The sequence below is a fragment of the Rana temporaria genome, chromosome 2, assembly GCF_905171775.1.
Source record: "Rana temporaria chromosome 2, aRanTem1.1, whole genome shotgun sequence".
NCBI lineage: Eukaryota > Metazoa > Chordata > Amphibia > Anura > Ranidae > Rana > Rana temporaria.
The window spans coordinates 146,451,604-146,472,230 of record NC_053490.1 but is presented as its reverse complement, the minus strand read 5'-3'; the positions used below and the strand labels follow the sequence as shown (position 1 = coordinate 146,472,230).

General features: G+C 42.0%; 1 protein-coding gene across 1 annotated transcript in view; it reads left to right on the top strand.

Annotated features, from left to right (window-relative positions):
• The first annotated feature begins 1,672 nt into the window (after positions 1 to 1,672).
• Positions 1,673 to 20,627, top strand: part of LACC1 (laccase domain containing 1) — a 40,907-nt gene continuing 21,952 nt past the window's right edge. Inside the window, exons 1-3 of the mRNA XM_040341290.1 lie at positions 1,673 to 1,779; positions 9,957 to 10,559; positions 18,495 to 18,676. Coding sequence (XP_040197224.1) covers positions 9,968 to 10,559; positions 18,495 to 18,676 — 774 coding nt within the window. The 5' untranslated portion in view covers positions 1,673 to 1,779; positions 9,957 to 9,967. The remainder of the gene's footprint in view (positions 1,780 to 9,956; positions 10,560 to 18,494; positions 18,677 to 20,627) is intronic.

Sequence of the window (20,627 nt, the reverse complement as noted above, 5' to 3'; positions counted from 1 at the left end):
AGGTATATTTCAAGTTTAGAATTTAAGAGAAGAAAAAAAACTCTTCTGGTTTGCGTTGTTGAGAGCGTTTTTCTGGCAGAAAAAAAACATTAAACGCTTCTACATGCCCGTACAAAAACGTTCTATATCAGTTTTTATCTGCCAAAAAGAACTGGTGTTTTTTTAAAGCGGGGGTTCACCCTATTAATAAAAAAAAAAATTTCTTCTAGCATAACATGAGGCATAGTAGCGCGAGCTACAGTATGCCTGTCTTTATTTTTTTAGTCCGGTACTCACTGTGTAATCGTAGCGACAAGATTCCGACCCCCCTCGGGGAATGGGCGTTCCTATGGAGAGGCAGCATGATTGACGGCCGGCTCTGGCACGTCACGCTTCTCCGGAAATACCCGAAATAGGACTTGGCGCTTCACGGCGCCTGCGCATAGTCTGTGCGCAGGCGCCGTATAGCGCCGTGAAGAGCCGAGACCTGTTCTGGCTGTCTTCGGGGAGCGTGACGTGCCAGAGCCGGCCGTCAATCACCTTCCCTCCCCAATTGGAACGCCCATTCCCCGCGGTGAGTCGAAATCTTGTGTCTACGATTACACTGTGAGTACGGGACTAAAAAAATAAAGACAGGCATACTGTAGCTCGCGCTACTATGCCGAATTTTATGCTAAAAACATGTTAATAAGGGTGAACCACCGCTTTAAGTTCAGTGTGCATGGACCCTATGGGGCAGATCCACAAAGAAAGTCCGCCGGCGTATCTACTAATACGCCGGCGTACTTTCAAATTACCCGCGTCGTATCTTTGTTTTGAATCTTCAAAACAAGATACAACGGCATCTGGATTAGATCCGACAGGCGTACGTCTTCGTACGCCTTCGGATCTTAGATGCAATTCTTCGGCGTCCGCTGGGTGGCGTTCCCATCGTATTCCGCGTTGAGTATGCAAATTAGCCATTTCCGACGATCCATGAACGTACAAGCGGCCGTCGCATTCTTTTACGTCGTTTCCGTTCGGCTTTTTTCGGCGTATAGTTAAAGCTGCTATCTGGTGGCGTACTCAATGTTAAATATGGCCGTTGTTCCCGTGTTGAATTTTAATTTTTTTATTTTGTTTGCGTAAGTCGTCCCTGAATGGGGCTGGACGCCATTTACGTTCATGTCAAAACCAATGACGTCCTTGCGACGTCATTTAGCGCAATGCACGGTGGGAAATTTAGGAACGGCGCAATGAAACATGCCCCCTACTCGCCGCATTTGAATTCCGCGATGTTACGCCACGAGAGATACACTACGCCGCCGTAACTTACGGCGCAAATTCTTTCTGGATTCGAACCAAAGCCAGGTAAGGTATGGCGGCGTAGCGTATCCCAGATACGCTGTGCGGGTGCAGATCTATGTGGATCTGCCCCTATTTGTTTAACACTTTTTTTCAGCATTTTATTCCGCATAACTTCCTTCTTTGGATAAACTAACCAGTAAATCACGAATGTCACTCAGATATGATTTGGATTTTCCATGGCGCCTCTTACAACACTCACAGAGTACTACCTTTTGTGTAACAAGTAGTAAACCTTTACACAGTGTTTGCAGAAGAGAAAACCCTGGGAAAGCCTGAACTAGCACTTTTCCACCTTTCTAACGAGACAGCCAGTAGAAATGTGGGACAGAAGAAGGTGGAGATTTCTTCTACGTACGCTGCGTGTCATTTACATTGTCTGCATTTAAAGGAAGTAAAATGTGCATTTGTTGACAGGTCACCGTCACAAGCCGAGGAACTGCATGTGAAACAACAGTAAGTAACATTTCATTGCTTATTCGTGGTCCTACAGGTTGCCAAATTGCTGAATTCTTTCTTTATACTGCTGGGATCTGAATAACAGTATCCAATGCAAAAGTACAAGAGAACCATGCTTGTTAGAAACAGAGATCTTGTACAGGGAGTATAGTTCCAAAATGCTTTTTCTAGACTGCATGAATCATTTTTAACTTGAATCATTTGCTATTTATAAACATGTGAATGTTAAAGTGTGACTATGGACAAAATAAAAACAGTGGCATACACTATATTGTCAAAAGTATTGGGACACCTGTCTTTACACGCACATAAACAATAATGACATCCCAGTCTTATGCCCCGTACACACAAACGGAAATTCCAACAGCAAAAGTCCGATGTGCGCTTTTGAACGGAAATTCCGACCGTGTGTATGGTCCATCACACTTTTGCTGTCGGATTTTTCCGCCAACAAAAGATTGAGAGCTGGTTCTCAAATTTTCAGACGGAAAAAATTCCTATCGGGAAATCCGATCGTCTGTAGCAATTCCGACGAGCAAAATTGCGACGCATGCCCGGAAACAATTTGACGTATGCTGGGAAGCATTGAACTTAATTTTCTCGGCTTGTCGTACTGTTGTACGGCACAGCGTTCTTAGCGAACGAAAGTTCAGAGAACTTTTGTGTGACCGTGTGTATGCAAGACAAGCTTGAGTGGAATTCCATCAGAAAAACCATCCAAGGTTTTTCCGACGGAAAATCTGATCGTGTGTACGCGGCATTAGTCCGTAGGGTTGAATATTGAGTTGGCCCACCCTATGCAGCAATAACGGCTTCAACTCTTCTGGGAAGGCTGTCCACAAGGTTTAGGAGTGTGTCTATGGGAATGTTTGACCATTCTTCCAGAAGCCCATTTGTGAGGCAGCTGAGGTGCAATAAAAATTCCCCCGTAACATCGTTTTGTTTCTCGTTGATTATGCCAGTAAGTGTAGTATAACTAAAAATCCTTTAGCAGAACAAGCTGTCCAGGAAAAGTGGCAGTTAGAAGGTAGATACAAGCCATTTACCACTCACAGGGGTGCTTACAATGGTGAGCTTTTATTCCTATGGTAAACCTTAAAGGCTAAGATCACCTTTGTTCACCGTTTCTTTGATTCGGCTATATATATATATAATATAATAAATATATAATAATATATATTTATAGCAGGTTAAAAAAAAATATAATATATATTTATGGCAGGATATATATATATATAATTTTTTTTAACCTGCTATAAATATATATTATTATTTTTTTGATCCTGCCATAAAAAATGTACATTTTTCCCTTGGAATAACAAGCATTTTTTTAAACACTCTTTAGGCTCAACAATTTATATATCGTCTTCCTTTCCTCTCCCCTTTCTCTTGCTGGCTGAAAACAGATGTAGTCACAAACCACTTGAATGATTGGTGGTATCAATAAAAATGTACATTTTCTGTGGCATTAACCTGATAGGCCAATTATGTAGAGGTGGAGCTTGTATATGTGTATGTGAGTGTATGTATATATATATGTAATGTTGCCATATCTGTTTCAAACTAGCTATGACTAAGGCTATTGCCGAAATGTGTTGGTCAGTTTGCCGGTCAGTTTTTCAGGCAGACCCAATCTGAACCTCCATTCTCCTCCTATGGAGCGGCGGGTGATTGAGTATTCTTTACAAAGTGAAGCTTCACCACATTCACTAAGCTCTGAGGAAAATTAGTGCAACTACACTTGCAAAGTTCACAATCTAATTACCTTAACCGCTTAAGGACTGCCGCACGCAGATATATGTCTGTAGAATGGCACAGCTGGGCACAAGGCCGTACATGTACGTCCCCTTTAAGAGCCCAGCCGTGGGTCACGCGGCGCGCTCGCGACCCAGTCCTAAGCTCTGTGACCGTCCCCGCGGGAACCGCGGACCCAATCGCCGCCGGTGTCCTGCGATCTGGTCAAAGAGAGGAAGAACGGGGAGAGGTAAGTGTAAACAAACCTCTCCCCGTGCTTCCTAGTGAGACTGACACTGATCGTCTGTTCCCTGTCATAGGGAATGACGATCAGTGACATCACACGCTAAGCCACGTCCCCCCACAGTAGGAAACACAAATCAGGGCACACTTAACCCTTACAGCGCCACCTACAGGTTAACCCCTTCACTACCAGTGTAATTTTTACAGTATTCAGTGCATTTTTATAACACTGTTCGTTGTATAAATGACAATGTAGTGTCAAAAGTGTCCGATGTGTCCGCCATAATGTCGCAGTCACGATAAAAATCGTTGATCGCCATCATTACTAGTAAATACAAAATATTAATAAAAATGCCATAAAACTATCCCCTATTTTGTAGACGCTATAACTTTTGCGCAAACCAATCAATAAATGCTTATTGCGATTTTTTTTTTACCAAAAATATGTAGAAGAATACATATCGGCCTAAACTGAGGAAAAAAATGTTTTTTTATATATTTTTGGGGGATATTTATTATAGCAAAAAGTAAAAAATATTGAATTTTTTTCAAAATTGTCGCTCTATTTTTGTTTATAGCGCAAAAAATTAAAAACCGCAAAGGTGATCAAATACCACCAAAAGAAAGCTCCATTTGTGGGAAAAAAAGGACGCCAATTTTTTTGGGAGCCACATCACATGACTGCGTAATTGTCAGTTAAAGTGGCGCAGTGCCAAATAGCAAAAAGTGGCCAGGTTTTTAAGCTGCATAATGGTCCGGGGCTTAAGCGGTTAATCAACCCCAGTGGCCCAAAGGTGTTAATTTACAAAAGGCAAATAGACTGTGCACTTTGCAAACTGCAGTTGCTCCAGAGCTTATGAATAAAGGAGGCAAAGCTTTAATTTGCAAAGAAAAGCCAATCACATGCAAGGAAAATAAAATAAACAGCATTATTTGCTTGCACATGATTGGATGATGGAAGTCAGCAGAGCTTCTGCTAATTTATTAAGCTCAGGAGCAACTGCAAAGTGCACACTCTATTTGCCTTTAGTAAATCAACCCAAAAGTATTAAAACCAGAGGGCCAGAGAAAGGGAGAGGCAGAGGTTAGCATTGGCAGCCTGCATGTTTTCTTTTAGATTATCAGTGACTCAGATATGTAATTTCCCATGCACGCTGTCAGGTGAAAGAAATAAATAAAAGTATGATTTTTTTACTGTTAATAAATAAATGTCATCTTAAAGAGAAAGTAAACCCTCTCTAAAAAAAAAACAAAAAAAAAACACCCTGCAAGACAAAGGCATAATGAGCTAGTATGTACAGTATACTAGCTCCTTATGAATTACTTACCTGAGATTGAAGCCCCCGCAGCGGTCCTCGTTCCCCTCCTCCGTCGCCGCCCTCTCTCCCATGGTGACTTCCGGGTATTGCGGCTTCGGCGCTGTGACTGGCCAGAGCCACGATGAAGGCATGCACGCGGGAGCCGCCAGTCACGGCACGATCGCCATTGGAAACGACACGCTCAGTGCGCTTGCGCCGTTGTCTATGTTGCTTAACCTCCCTGGCGGTCTTCCCGAGACTGACACGGGGTTAGATTTTCTTGCTACTATCGGTAACCCCGTGTCAGTCACGGGCTTGCCTCGCTAGATCCACAGGCATGGTTTACTTACCTTGTCCCTGGATCCAGCGATGCCACCGCGCTGTGTGAGCGAGCAGGACCTCGCTCGATTCACATAGTGCCTCCGTGTGACGCCGATCTCCGTTCCCTGCGACGTTACGACGCACGGGGACGGAGAACGGCGCCAAATTCAAAAAGGTAAACAAACACTATACACACAGTATACTGTAATCTTATAGATTACAGTACTGTATGTAAAAAAAACACACCCCCCTTGTCCCTAGTGGTCTGCCCAGTGCCCTGCATGTCATTTTATATAATAAAAACCTTTTTTTCTCCCTGCAAACTGTAGATTGTCCATAGCAACCAAAAGTGTCCCTTTATGTCAAAAATGGTTTTAGATCAGCTAAAAAACAGCGATAATAAATTATAATCACTTGCAGAATTGTGCGATAGCGATTTGTGGGGAAATTCGTCATAAAAAAATAAAAGTAATGACAGCGACAATTCTGCAACTGAGCAAATTTCAGTGATTTTGATTTGATTACATTATTGAATAATTTTTATTATAATTATATTATTATTTGTTATAATTATTTATAATTATTTATTATATTATAATTTATAATTTTGTTTTTAAAAAAATGTAATACACGGGATGCCTATTAGAATCTTGTTTGGTCAGATTTAAGTGAGTTATTTCTAAAAATTACAGACCTACAATATAAAACGCCAAATTTCCTTGCAAATAATGGTACCGCTTTCAGCATGTTTTTTCTGAAAGAATCATACCGCCAGGGAGGTTAAGGCCTTGTGCACACTGGACATTATTTACAGCTGCTGTTTTGGCTTCAGGCATTTTTTCTGCAGCCAGTAAACTCCCCAGCATGTTATCATATGTGTCCATGCACACATATGCTGTTATTAGCAGTTTTTGGCAGGGGCGTTTTCTGGCTGGAAAAAAAAAACAGAACTAGTGGGTTTTTCAGCTGGAAAAATTCTGGAAAAAGCTTTAAAGCAGGAATAAAACAATGAAAAACACGACTATTCGTTTTTGACCCATTCGTTTTTGTGGGAGTATCATTTTGCTTAAAAAAGCTAAAAAATGCTGAAAAACGCTGCTGCAAAAACACTGAAAAACTCATTCTACAGCTCCAGCTTTCAACAGCTAATGCTACTGGTGTGTTTTTTTTATAATACCCAGTGTGCATGCTGTCCATTTTCATCAGATCTCTCCATAGGAGACAGCTCAGTGAGCAGAGAGGGACCTGTCATCCGCCGGCTCAGCGGAGATCCGCGGAGAAATCTCCTGCTGAGCTGGCGGGAGCTGGCGGACTGTGCTGAGACGGACCTGCCTAGTGTGAAAGGAGCCTAAATGTCTAAAATGCTGGCAACACTAAAGATTCCCGCGTCGTATCTTTGTTTTGTATCCACAAAACAAGATACAACGTCATCTGGGATCGATCCGACAGGCGTACGTCTTAGTACGCCGTCGGATCTTAGATGCAATATTTCGGCGGCCGCTAGGTGGCGTTTCCGTAGATTTCCGTGTCGAGTATGTATATTAGCTATTTACGGCGATCCACGAACGTACGTCCGGCCGGCGCATTTTTTTACGTCGTTTTCGTTCGGCTTTTTCCGGCGTATAGTTAAAGCTGCTGTTATGAGGCGTACTCAATGTTAAGTATGGCCATCGTTCCCGCGTACAATTTTTAAATTTTTACGTCGTTTGCGTAAGTCATTTGCGAATATGGATTTGCGTAGAATGACGTCACCGTCGGAAGCATTGGCTTTTTCCGGGTTAAAAAAAAACGTAGTTTACGTCCGGTTTACGACGTATTTACATAAAACATGCCCCCATTACATCCACTTGAATTAGGCGCCATTACGCCGGCAAAGATACACTACGCCGCCGTAACTTACGGCGCGGTTTCTTTCAGGATTTGAAAAAAAAAAAGTAAGTAATTACATTCCAACACGACAATGACCCAAAGCACACAGTAACAATGACCACACAGTGGTTGAAGAGAAAAAGGGTAATAGATAATAGATACGCCGGCGTAATCCTTTTGTGGATCTGCCCCCCAATGTGCAAAGTCAGTAGAGACATATACCCACAGATTAAAGGCTGTAATTAAAGCAAAGGGTGGTTCATCAAAATAATGACATAAGAGGGAGATCCTTTTTCCAACTCAGTGATTCTGTTTTTGTTTTTGTGTGTGTGTGTGTATATATATAAATATATATAATATATCTATCTATCCAAGTTATCTTATGTTTTTAGACTATAGAAGGACGAAAATCTCTTCAGAAATAGAACTGAAATATGTTGAAATATGTTGTATGGTTAGTTTTTAAAGAAAATGTGCTTCATGTAAATATTCACTTGCTTCTAGTATGCACAAATCCTTTCCAAATGTAGACAGGACTTACTTGTTTGTCTGGCAAGCCTAGAACTTACAATCTGGAAATGTTAAAGTGGAGTTCCACCCATTTTTTTATGTTTGTCTGTGCTGCATGCTCTAATCTCATAGTGTTCATAATGGACAATTTTTATTTAATTTGTTGCCTGTAAATACCTTTATTTTGTAGTCCTTCATTACTTCCTCCTCCTTATTTGCCTAGGCTATTTGCAAGGGTTTCTGGGATAGGCATCATGTTTCCCAGTAGTCCTTGCAAACCTGACTGAAACCTATTACATTGCTTCTGCACTGAGCATGTGCGAGATATGCAAAGCTGAAATCCAGGAAGTCATACAGTCTGGCTTCATGATGCCCACACTTAAGATGGCCACGGTCTATTTCTATTTTATAAACTATCTAAATGCTGTAACAACCTAACAAAACGGACCTTAGTTTACAGACTAACTTTACTAGAATACATTAAGCTTGTGTATTACAGGGGTATTTATATTTAAAAAGTGAAATTGTGGCCGGAACTCCACTTTAAAGGTTTTCCTTTGTAGAGTAACTTAGTGTGCTTATATGGCAACTCTAGGTGGAATTTTTAGAAGTCTGAGCCTGCGAGAGAGACCATAACTCCAATATTCTCTTTACGCGTATCTAGCTTTAGTGTACTTCCCTTTTTTCTGTTAGAATGCTTTGTTTCTTTTGAAAATAATATATAGAGGAACCAAAGAGATGAGAAGATAGCTTTGTTCTTCCTCGTGTTAGTATGTTTTTTGGGAACAACTGTAGGGTTTATTTTTAAGAGCCCATAAATATTTCCATCTAACCTTTTCATTTAGGTACTTTCTTTTTTCATAAATGTTTTTTTCCCCTCTGTATAAAGAACACTTGTCTACTGATCTACCTTGTTTTCAATAGGACAAGGTGAACGTTCAGTTATATTATGACAGGAAAATTGATACAAAATATTAATAATAATAAAAAAAGAAAAAAAAAACTTTACCTACCACAAAAAAACAACCAAAACCCCCCAACAAAATGATCTTGCTCTTGTACTCATAGCCAGGCCAAGATGCAATTGTGCACAGTTTGTTTAGGCTTTTTTGATTCTATCTATAAATGGTGTATTACATGCCATTCATACTCGGTCACTATGATATTTATTTTCTTCTGTATTCTGCAAAAAAAATGGTACTCTGTACATGCTCAGTCTACAGTGAGTTTCTATGCTGAGCATTTCCTCCCTATCACATCGGAGCAGCCCATGTGAATATAGAGTCACACATGTAGGTGTATACACAGTAATAAATGACAGCCAACTGCCTCCCTTCTCCTCCATGCCCTCCATGCCCACTAACCAAAAAAACAAAATAGGGGTGGGATATTACATGTAGACTGATGGAGGCTTCTCCTCTCTGTTATGCTGAGACACAAGCTGGAGAGTTTTCTGGCACCATACTGATCCAATGTATCCACTATTTTCTGAATAACTGACCAAGGAAGCATTATGCTCACATCTTTCTGACTTTACCTTTTTGCAACTAATTTAGAGAAAATTGAGGGCAGAGATAATGAGGCAGCTAGCATTTTCAGAAGATAAGCAATGGCTGCATCCATATTTTTTATTAGCACAAGGTTCCTTTAGACTCTGTCCTAAGAAATTACTGGAAAAGAATGTCCAATCTTTCCTGGTTAGTTTATTTTGCGATGAAACCTTTTCAGAATGTACGATGTGCAAGAGCTATTCCTTACTTTGCATTGGATGCATCTTTATTTACATGTTGTCATACAGTGAAATTACTTTAAGTGATAGGTTCCTATATATGTTCTATGGCTGATACTGTCAGGCCCCGCACACACGTCCAAGGAACTCGACGTGCCAAACACATCGAGTTCCTCATCGAGTTCAGTGTTGAAGCCGCCGAGGATCTCGGCGGGCCAACTTTCCTCATTGAACAACGAGGAAATAGAGAACATGTCGTCGGCTTCCTCGCTGAAAAGTGTACACACGACCGAGTTTCTCGGCAGAATCCAGCTCCGATCGAGTTTCTGGCTGAATTCGTGTGTACGGGGCCTCATTGTTAATATGTCCTTTCCTACTGCCTGATTCATAGCTGAGCTAGAACATAACTATTGTAATTTTATTGCATTCTGTTACCAGAGTTAACTTTGCCCATCTCTGTCATGTTCCAGGTCCATCCATAATGGTTGAAGAAAGCGTCAATGAAGAGGTAGTACTGATAGATCTCTTTGACTCAGGCTATCACATAGATGTTGACAAACATAAAGCTTTGAACCACGTATGGACAATCATCAAAAAAAGATACAGCACAAATGTTCCATTTACCTTCTTTATGTGCCACCAGAAAGCTTCTTGTGAGGGCAGTAATCCAAATTTATTATCTGAGGCCACAGAAGCACATTTTGATTACTTGAAAAATGGATACAAGGTGGTGAAAGACTCCAACATGGCTGCAATACTTTATTCCATTAAACAAGAAATTGATGCACTGGATATAAATAAGATTCTCCTCATTCTGCCTCAGGAAAGGAGGATACAAATGGATATTTATGTGGAAAATATGTTTACTCCCGTCTATGAATTCATGTTAGAATGTTATAAAATGCACTGTGAAATGGATAACATTACACCCCCCTGTAATGCCAAACAAACCAGCAATGGCATTTCTGATGAGGACTATAAAGTGATTGCAAGGAAGAACATGCGGACATATTTTCAAAGCTTGCCTGCTCTGAAAGGGGATCTAGTCATTCTTAAATCACAGCTTATTCCAGGTAAATAGTGTCTGATTTAAAATGAGATCTAGATGTACAGTATTAAGGTACTGTGTATAGACTCTATGATGGGATAAGATTCCAGTGCCAAGTATTTACATCTTCCCGAGCCATTGTGCTCTTGATGGAGGAATCTCCTGCTTCCACAGAGCTGGGAAACACGCTCTCGCAGCTATGATAAGGTGTCTTTTCAACGAGTTTTGGTATTGTCAATGGGATGTCTAGTAATAGACGCTTTATTTTTGTTTATAGCGCAAAAGATAAAAACTGCAGAGGTGATGAAATACCACCAAAAGAAAGCTCTATTTGTGGGGAAAAAAGGACGTCAATTTAGTTTGGGAGCACAACTGCGCAATTGTCAGTTAAAGCGATGCAGTGCCGAATTGCAAAAAAGTGGCCTGGTCTTTGACCACCCAAATGGTCCAGGGCTGAAGTGGTTAATAAGACACGTGGCCACCACACTAAAATTAGAAGAAAAGAGGTTGAACCTTAAAATGCGTAGAGGGTTTTTAACTGTAAGAGCGGCAAGGATGTGGAATTCACTTCCACAAGGGGTGGTCTCAGTGGGGAACATCGTTAATTTCAATAAACTATTAGATAAGCACCTGAACGACCACAACATACAGGGATATACAATGTAATACTGACATATAATCACACACATAGGTTGGACTTGATGGTCTTTTTTCAACCTCATCTACTATGTAACTATGTAACTTACTATCAATCTGATGTGTCGCTGGCTCCTGCATTAGTAGAAGCCTTCTCTCCCCCCTCCGCCATAATCTTTTGGTGCAGTGGGGCTTAAAAGAGCCAACAGACCTCATCAAGAGTGGAGACTGGACAAAACTGGAGAGTGCAAAATATGGTGCAGCTCTGCATAGAGACCAAACAGCTTCCAGGGTTTTTCTTTTTGTCAAAACTTAATTGAACAAGCTGAAGTTAGAAGCTGATTGGCTACCATGCAAAGCTATGCCAGATGTTGCACGCTACAGTTTTAGTAAATCCACCCCAATGCTTATTTTTTCTGCCCATTTCCTCCATTCATTGACTCTTCTATGAATGAAATGTGATCTATGAATAGAGGAGGTGGGTGGACCTTTCATTCTCCCACCATTCATAGATCACGTTTGATTCATTTTAAGTGCCTGTCACAGGTTCATTGGCTCTACTAACCCCAATAAAGGGGTGGGGAGGGGGGAAATCAGAAAAGAAAGATTTAAACTTTTTTTTTTCTTGACCAAACTTAGACTTTAACATAATACCAAACTAACAGGATTAGATGCAGGGGCGGACTGACCATTGAGTCACTCGGGCAGTGCCCGAGGGCCCCATGCCACTAGGGGGCCCCATCAGGGACAGGTTGCCAGGCTCAGTAAAACCAGGGACAGTATGTAAAAATCTACAGGCCAGATTCTTAAAAGGCTTACGACGGCGCAACGCCATTTGCGCCTTCGTAAGTCCTAATCTGGCCCAGGGTATCTATGCGACTGATTCCTAGAATCAGTTACGCATAGATACCCATTAGATCCGACAGGCGTAAGGCTCTTACGCTGTCAGATCTTAAATGCAATTTTTTTTCCCGCCGCTAGGTGTCGCATCGTTGTTTTCCCCGTCGTCTATGCAAATTAGCTAGTTACGCGAGATTCCCGAACGTACGCGCGGACGACGCAGTGATTTTACGACGTTTCCGTAAGCGTAAACTTGCCCCTGCTATATGAGGGGCAAGTTTATGAAGGTCCGTCGTATGCCATGTTAAGTATGGCGTCGGGTCAGCGTCGGCTTTTTCCGTCGTTTACGTTGTTTTCGTAAGTCGTTTGCGAATACGACTTTACGTCAATGACGCTCACGTCGGCGTCATTGACGTTTTCCGTCGCGAGCTGGAGCATGCGCACTGGACTATTTTTAAGCCCGGCGCATGCGCAGTTCGATCGTCGCTTAATTTAAATACAAGCCGCCTTACGCCGGGTCATTTACACTACGCCGCTGCACATTACGGAGCAAGTGCTTGGGGAATACGGCACTTTCTCCAGTAATTTGCGGCGGCGTAGTGTAAATGGCTTACGCTACGCCGCCGCGGAATATACAAGAATCTGGCCCCTTGTTTTTTTTAGATCTGTCCCTGATATGTCCGAAACCGACATGCTTTTGATGTGAAAATCCCGAGATTTTAGCTGCCCCACCTCTGCACTGCCTCCTGGCGTGGTGGCCATCTGTAAGCCCAGGGTCCCCATAATCTTCTATTGCCCGGGGGCCCCATGAGTTGTCAGTCCACCCCTGATTAGATGTTGTAGTTGCATAAGGCACACTAAGGCCAGGAATAGAGAGAATAAAGGAAGGCTTGTCCACTGCCTCCCAGTGCACCTGGAACTAAGAGAAGGAAACACAATTATATTCTTCTAGCAGCTTTGTTCTGTGTACAGTCTCAACCAGCAACCTGGTGTGTGTTTATGTTTGGTTCTATGCCCTGCCTCTGGCCTGTGTAAAGATTAGAGTTCCAAGTGTAATAATTAACAAGGTGAAGTAAACCGTCTTCCAGGCTGATGAGTCATGGCGTGTCATACTGTTTACCGTAAGGAACTACACTTATGTCTGTTAGCTATAATAGCGTATGGAACCTTAATTTTATTAAGAATAGGATTACCTGGTTTAATTTCCCATAATTATACCTAGAATCACAGCCAGGGGAGTTGGCAGTGCCAAGTTTTCCTTAATGCATTCGAACATACAGTATTCTGCATAAACTCGTAACCACAATTTGGCTTTAGAGTCATTCCTATTTCTGTAACACTTGATTGGGCAATAATTAGCCATTTATAAGCATGCCAAGTAGGTTTATATAAAACACAGCGTGAGTCAGATTGTCATTAAAGTGAATTTAAACCCTATTCATGAAATTAGAGCTGGGCACATATATCTGCAGTATTTTGCTATCTCTCTTCAATGAGCTAAGTCCCATAGCTCTCTCTCATCTATTATCAGTCTTAGGCCTCGTACACACGACCAAGTTTCTCGGCAAAAACCAGCAAGAAACTTGGGAGATATTTTTTTGCCGAGGAAACCGGTCGTGTGTACATTTTCGTCGAGGAATCTGTCGAGAAACTCGACGAGCCAAAAAGAGAGCATGTTCTCTATTTCCTTGACGGGAATGGAGAAAATTGGCTTGTCGAGTTCCTCGACAGCCTGACAAGGAACTCGACGATGTGTAGGTCCTATTACAGAGAGTCTCTGCCTATGAAGAGAGGGGGTGTGTTCTTTTTCCTCCAATCAGCAATTTTAGCTTGGTTGTATGCTCAGACATAACACTCTGTGTTAACCAGGAAGAGAAAATCTCCTAACACAATCTCAACTTTCTAAACAGTATATACATGTGAAAACAGCAGATATACATGTAAAACCTATGTAGGGAGATTTGGTTAATCCTTGTGTATCATCTGAGGCTGTTCACTTCACTGGGTGTATGGGAGGGTTTACATCCACCTTAAAGATTTAGGCCTCATGTGCTGCTCAGCGGAAGTTCCATTTATGGGTGTAAAGTTATTCTCATTTTTGCCTGTAACAGTATTCTCTCAGATATATTAACCTTTTTTTCCTCCTTTTCATAATTCTTCAATCTAATTCTTCAAGTTATTCTCATTTTTGCCTGTAACAGTACTCTCTCAGGTATATTAACCTTTTTTTCCTCATTTTCATAATTCTTCAATCTCCTGTCTTGTTTTGACCCTACTTCCTTTTTAAGATTGTACAAATTCCTGGCATTTATTTTATTTGGAAATTATATCACTTTCATATTGGTTCTCTGAAATGAAAACCTGTATTCCAGTACAGTTACATTGCAGTACAGTTCAAAGATGCATTTTTGTATTTGTCCTGTAGATGGTGCTGTTCAGCTGTAAATGATATTCAAACACTTGAGTACCTTTTTAGAGTTCAAATACCATCAGTCTATATGCTTCTTCAGCAGAAAAGGCTGAACAGGTTGAAATTATGAATTATGTTTCCCAACTCTGGTGTAATAAGAGCAGTAGCTTACTCCCAATAAATGCTTTCTCCTGTAAAAGCTGCTATCTTTTCTGTTAGTTAGTATCGGGAAAACTCAAAGAGCCAGGGGGAAAGAGGGAAAAAACAATACTGCTTAGAGCATGAATTTTTTTACACAACATACATTTCTGCAAACAATATGTACTATGTTCTTTTGTACTTAAAGCGGGGGTTCACCCAAATTTTTTTTTACATTAGATTGAGGCTAATTACGGGAAGCAGAATCGGGTGTTTTTTTTAAAATCAATGCAGTACATATCGTTTTAGAGATAGATGTTCTCCGCTGCTTCCGGGTATGGTCTTCAGGACCGGGGCGTTCCTATTTGATTGACAGCCTTCCAACCGTCACATACAGCGCGTCACGAGTTGCCGAACGTCGGTGCGGCTCTATACGGCGCCTGCGCACCGACGTTCGGCTACTTTCGGCAACTCGTGACGCGCTGTATGCGACGGTCGGAAGGCTGTCAATCAAATAGGAACGCCCTGTCCCGCAGACCATACCCGGAAGCGGCGGAGAACATCAATCTCAAAAAAGGTAAGTACTACATTGATTTAAAAAAAAACACCCGATTGTGCTTCCCGTAATTAGCCTCAATCTAATGTTAAAAATGTGTTTTTCGGGTGAACCCCCACTTTAAAGTGTTTGTAAACGATCACCTTGTAAAACAATTCATTCAGTTTAAAAGAGAAATGAAAGGTAAATCATTTTTGTATACTGTAGATATAAAAAAAAGCATAAATACATGTGCCCCCTTTTTTATAAATGATCACATCCCCTCTGTTCTCAGTTGCATAAAAGCTGGGGGAGGAGAAGCAGCAGCACGCTGAGCTTGCCAGTGAGTATACTGAGTTCCCTGCATAGCTAGAGAACTGACCATGGGGAGTTCTCCTGCTTAGTGTGGTCAGTTTTTAATGGGAAAGCAGAGGGATTTTACACAAAGGAATCAATGCAAAAAGAACAGGATACTTTCTCATACAAGTACATGGTACAGCAGGTACATATCAGGAATTTGAAGTGTTGTGGTAACAAACGCTTAAATACAAATATGTAGAATGGGCCAGATTCTTGTAGTTCCTGCGGCGGCGTCGCGTAAGCTATTTACACTACGCCGCCCCAACTTACAGGAGCAAGTGCTGTATTCCCCAAACACTTGCTCCGTAGTTTGCGGCGGCGTAGTGTAATTGGCCCGGCGTATACCCGCGTAATTCCAAGGGGGCGGCTTGTATTTAAATTAAGCGCGCCCCCGTGCCGTTCGAACTGCGCATGTGCCGGGCTTAAAATAGCCCAGTGCGCATGCTCCAGTTCTCGCCGGAAAACGTCAATGACGCCGACGTGTGCGTCATTGACGTAAAGTCGTATTCAAGAACGACTTAGTAAAACGACGTACCCATACTTAACATGGCATTTGTGGGACTGCCGTAAGGTTACCCCTCATATAGCAGGGTAACCTTACGCTTACGCAAACGACGTAAGCGATGGTTACGCGACGCGATTTCGTTCGGGAATCGGCGTATCAGGCTCATTTGCATAATCAAATGAGACCTGAACGTAAACGCCACCTAGCGGCCGGCGGCGAATTACATTTAAGATCCGACAGTGTAAGTGACTTACACATGTCGGATCTTCAGCATATCTATGCGAAAATGATTCTAGGAATCACTCGCACAGATACGCGGGTCAAAAAAGAGAGATACGACGGAGTTTCCTGAGATACTCCGTCGTAACTCTTCTGAGAATATGGCCCAGAGAGATTATTATGTATTATATATACAGTGAAAATAAGTATTTGAACACCCTGCTATTTTGCAAGTTCTCCCATTTGGAAATCATGGAGGGGTCTGAAATTGTCATCGTAGGTGCATGTCCACTGTGAGAGACATAATCAAAAAAAAAATCCAGAAATCACAATGTATGATTTTTTTAACTATTTATTTGTATGATACAGCTGCAAATAAGTATTTGAACACCTGAGAAAATCAATGTTAATATTTGGTACAGTAGCCTTTGTTTGCAATTACAGAGGTCAAACGTTTCTTGTAGTTTTTCACCAGGTTTGCACACACTGGAGGAGGGATTTTGGTCCACTCCTCCACACAGATCTTCTCTAGATCAGTCAGGTTTCTGGGCTGTCGCTGAGAAACACGGAGTTTGAGCTCCCTCCAAAGATTCTCTATTGGGTTTAGGTCTGGAGACTGGCTAGGCCACGCCAGAACCTTGATATGCTTCTTACAGAGCCACTCCTTGGTTATCCTGGCTGTGTGCTTCGGGTCATTGTCATGTTGGAAGACCCAGCCTCGACCCATCTTCAAAGCTCTAACTGAGGGAAGGAGGTTGTTGCCCAAAATCTCGCAATACATGGCCCCGGTCATCCTCTCCTTAATACAGTGCAGTCGCCCTGTCCCATGTGCAGAAAAACACCCCCAAAGCATGATGCTACCACCCCCATGCTTCACAGTAGGGATGGTGTTCTTGGGATGGTACTCATCATTCTTCTTTCTCCAAACACGGTTAGTGGAATTATGACGAAAAAGTTCTATTTTGGTCTCATCTGACCACATGACTTTCTCCCATGACTCCTCTGGATCATCCAAATGGTCATTGGCAAACTTAAGATGGGCCTTGACATGTGCTGGTTTAAGCAGGGGAACCTTCCGTGCCATGCATGATTTCAAACAATGACGTCTTAGTGTATTACCAACAGTAACCTTGGAAACGGTGGTCCCAGCTCTTTTCAGGTCATTGACCAGCTCCTCCCGTGTAGTCCTGGGCTGATTTCTCACCTTTCTTAGGATCATTGAGACCCCACGAGGTGAGATTTTGCATGGAGCCCCAGTCCGAGGGAGATTGACAGTCATGTTTAGCTTCTTCCATTTTCTAATGATTGCTCCAACAGTGGACCTTTTTTCACCAAGCTGCTTGGCAATTTCCCCGTAGCCCTTTCCAGCCTTGTGGAGGTGTACAATTTTGTCTCTAGTGTCTTTGGACAGCTCTTTGGCCTTGGCCATGTTAGTAGTTAGATTCTTACTGATTGTATGGGGTGGACAGGTGTCTTTATGCAGCTAATGACCTCAAACACGTGCATCTAATTTAGGATAATAAATGGAGTGGAGGTGGACATTTTAAAGGCAGACTAACAGGTCTTTGAGGGTCAGAATTCTAGCTGATAGACAGGTGTTCAAATACGTATTTGCAGCTGTATCATATAAACCAATAAATAGTTAAAAAATCATAAATTGTGATTTCTGGAATTTTTTTTTTGATTATGTCTCTCACAGTGGACATGCACCTACGATGACAATTTCAGACCCCTCCATGATTTCCAAGTGGGAGAACTTGCAAAATAGCAGGGTGTTCAAATACTTATTTTCCTCACTGTATTATATATTACTTTTTACATACCAAAAATGTTATGTACAAATGTTAGTATGATTGTACATCTGTTTGAATACAAATAAAATGTAATTGTTCTAAAAAATAATATAAATATGTAATGAAAGGCTTATTAGAAATGTGTTCAATCAAGAAATGAGATATCTGAAAACAAATTTTCGATCTTGAAAGTAAAAAATCCAGTGCACCATTTGCAATCATGTTGAGTACCGAAGGAGGATAATCTAAAATCACTTGTAATGAGCACACAGCAAAGACCACTAAGCAATGAAGTGGTTTCTAGTCATCTACCTCCCAGGCAGAGCTAACTAAAAATTACCTTGCTAGCATCGTTACCAATAAGATCTTGTTCTGAGCCCATGTTTTAGTTCACTTGCTGTTTTTGAAAGGTGCTTTGCTGTTAAAAATGTATATTGTTAATGATAGCTAGTAAAAAAAATGAATTTTCTTGTATGTCACATAATCACTTGAGCTGTCAGCTTGCAACTGTTTTTTCTTTACAGAAGAGACCTTTCTGCATGGCTTTACGACAAGATGTGGCGGTATAACCCCCATTCCGACTCTTAGTGGATTAAATCTTTTCTGCAGTCCCAAGAGGAAAGATCCAAAAGCAGTTGTTGAAGAGAACTTTTGTCGCCTGGGGAAAGCTGCAGGATTTGATCCTCAGACTTATGTTCCAATAAAGGTAAGCTACATTGTTACAATAGTTTGTTAAAGGCATATGGGAAGTTAACTTTGCAATAGAATTTTATCTAAAGGCTCATATACACGATCAGACTTTTTGACAACAAATGTCCGACGGAACCTGTTTGATCAGACAATCCAAGCGTGTGTATGCTCCATCGGACAAATGTTTTCGGTTTTTCAAAGGACACATGTTTGCTGTGAATGCTCTCAAACTTTCCGGCAACAAATGTCCGATGGAGGATAATCCGATCGTGTGTACACAAGTCCATCGGACTAAAGTTCAAAGTACAAACACACATGCTCAGAACCAATGCTAAAGATAAGACAACTGTAGCGCCCTGCTACTTTCATAGCTGTGCTGCTTTAAATTTAGAGGGTGGTCAGAGGTTTAGTTGCCTCTGCCAATGTTATTTTGGCCAAATTTGAGCATCTGTTCCAGCCATGACTGTACTGTGGGTGTCCACTATTGCTGCCTTGGGTGCCTGTACCACCCCAGGCCAAGGGTGGCAGCAGTCGAGTCAGGGCGTGTTGGGTATCTCGGCAGCCAATCAGTGGGGGTTGATCGCCTCGCTGTGCATGCTGGGGAAGAGTACTTAAGGGACAGATGTCATTAGTTCACGGTTGCCGATCGCTGGTCTGTCGTCCCACCACCCCCCGTGTGTGGCCCTCATGGCCGGGGGTGCGTGTTCAAGTGTTCCAGGCTCTGGGACCACGTTGGTCTGGTGCTGTAATCTACTTTGTAGGCCCGATAGTCAGACTGGCTCTACAGCTGCGGAGTGGTCCTGTGCTGTCCGTCCTGAGGGAGGAAGCTGCCCGATGAAGAACCTATCTGGGAGAGTACCGAGCGCGAGGTTGGTATATCAGGAGAGGCCTTGAACTTCATTGAAGGACGCACCATTACTGAGAGGCTGGATGATGGTCGCCTGTCAGTTCTGAATTGACTAAAGTTTATTCAAGAGAGATGCGGGTGCTTAATCCTGTGTTGTGAGGGATTCTGGACCGAAAGTATCTCCATTTTTGGGAAGGTCTGTGGCAATGACTTTGCTAAAGTTCCGTGAGACACTCTGGTGAGAGAGGCCTATCCAGGTGCACAATACCCACTCTGGCTAGAGTGGCGACGAAAGTTTATTGCTGGAAGCAGGATTGTTTCCAAACAAAGTTATACACCTGAACCTACTACTTACTATCCCTTCTACCTTTTCAACTACTACTTTTACTATTTTACCCCGTTGAGTAATAAAGCACAGAAAAAGACACCTACAGTGTGGACATTGCAGCTCTTCTCAGCTCTCAACGTGTACCATAGACAGCGGAGGAATAGAGGTAACATGCCACCCAAAACAACTCAGCAGCTCCTTCGGGGGTAGTGTTACACAACAATAGCAGAAGTTGCCCAAAGGATGGTGGTAAAGAGCTGAAAAGCCACGTGATTTGGTGAAAGTTGGCTGAAAAAGTCCTGCCGTGTGTATGCATACCAAGTTCATGGACAATGCCCTTCGGACAGAAATCCATGGAAAAGTCTTTTGGAAGTCCAATCATGTGTATGAGGATTTAGTCTAGTAAATGGGAAGCTCTGCTAACTACTAGCAGCCAATCACATGCAAGCAAAAATCCTTTATTTCCTGGCATGTGATTAGGTATTGTTTGCAAAGTGAATTCACCAAGTGAAATTGCCTTGCAAATATATCTGTCTTTGGTAAATCAAACCTGTTGTGTCTTAGGAAGCCTGCCATATGAGAACCACAGGGTCTACTACTGTTGAGCTATGCTTCTGAAAATGACAACTGGCTGTCATGCTGAACCACAATACTATAAAACAAGTATGAAGATAAGGCCTTCTAAAATTTTTCTTACCTTATCTGCATCATTGTTCAAGGTCAGTAAGTCAAAAAGTCTTCAAACCAGGGGCTCACTATAACAAAAAAATCAGAAACAGTAGCCCTCATTTT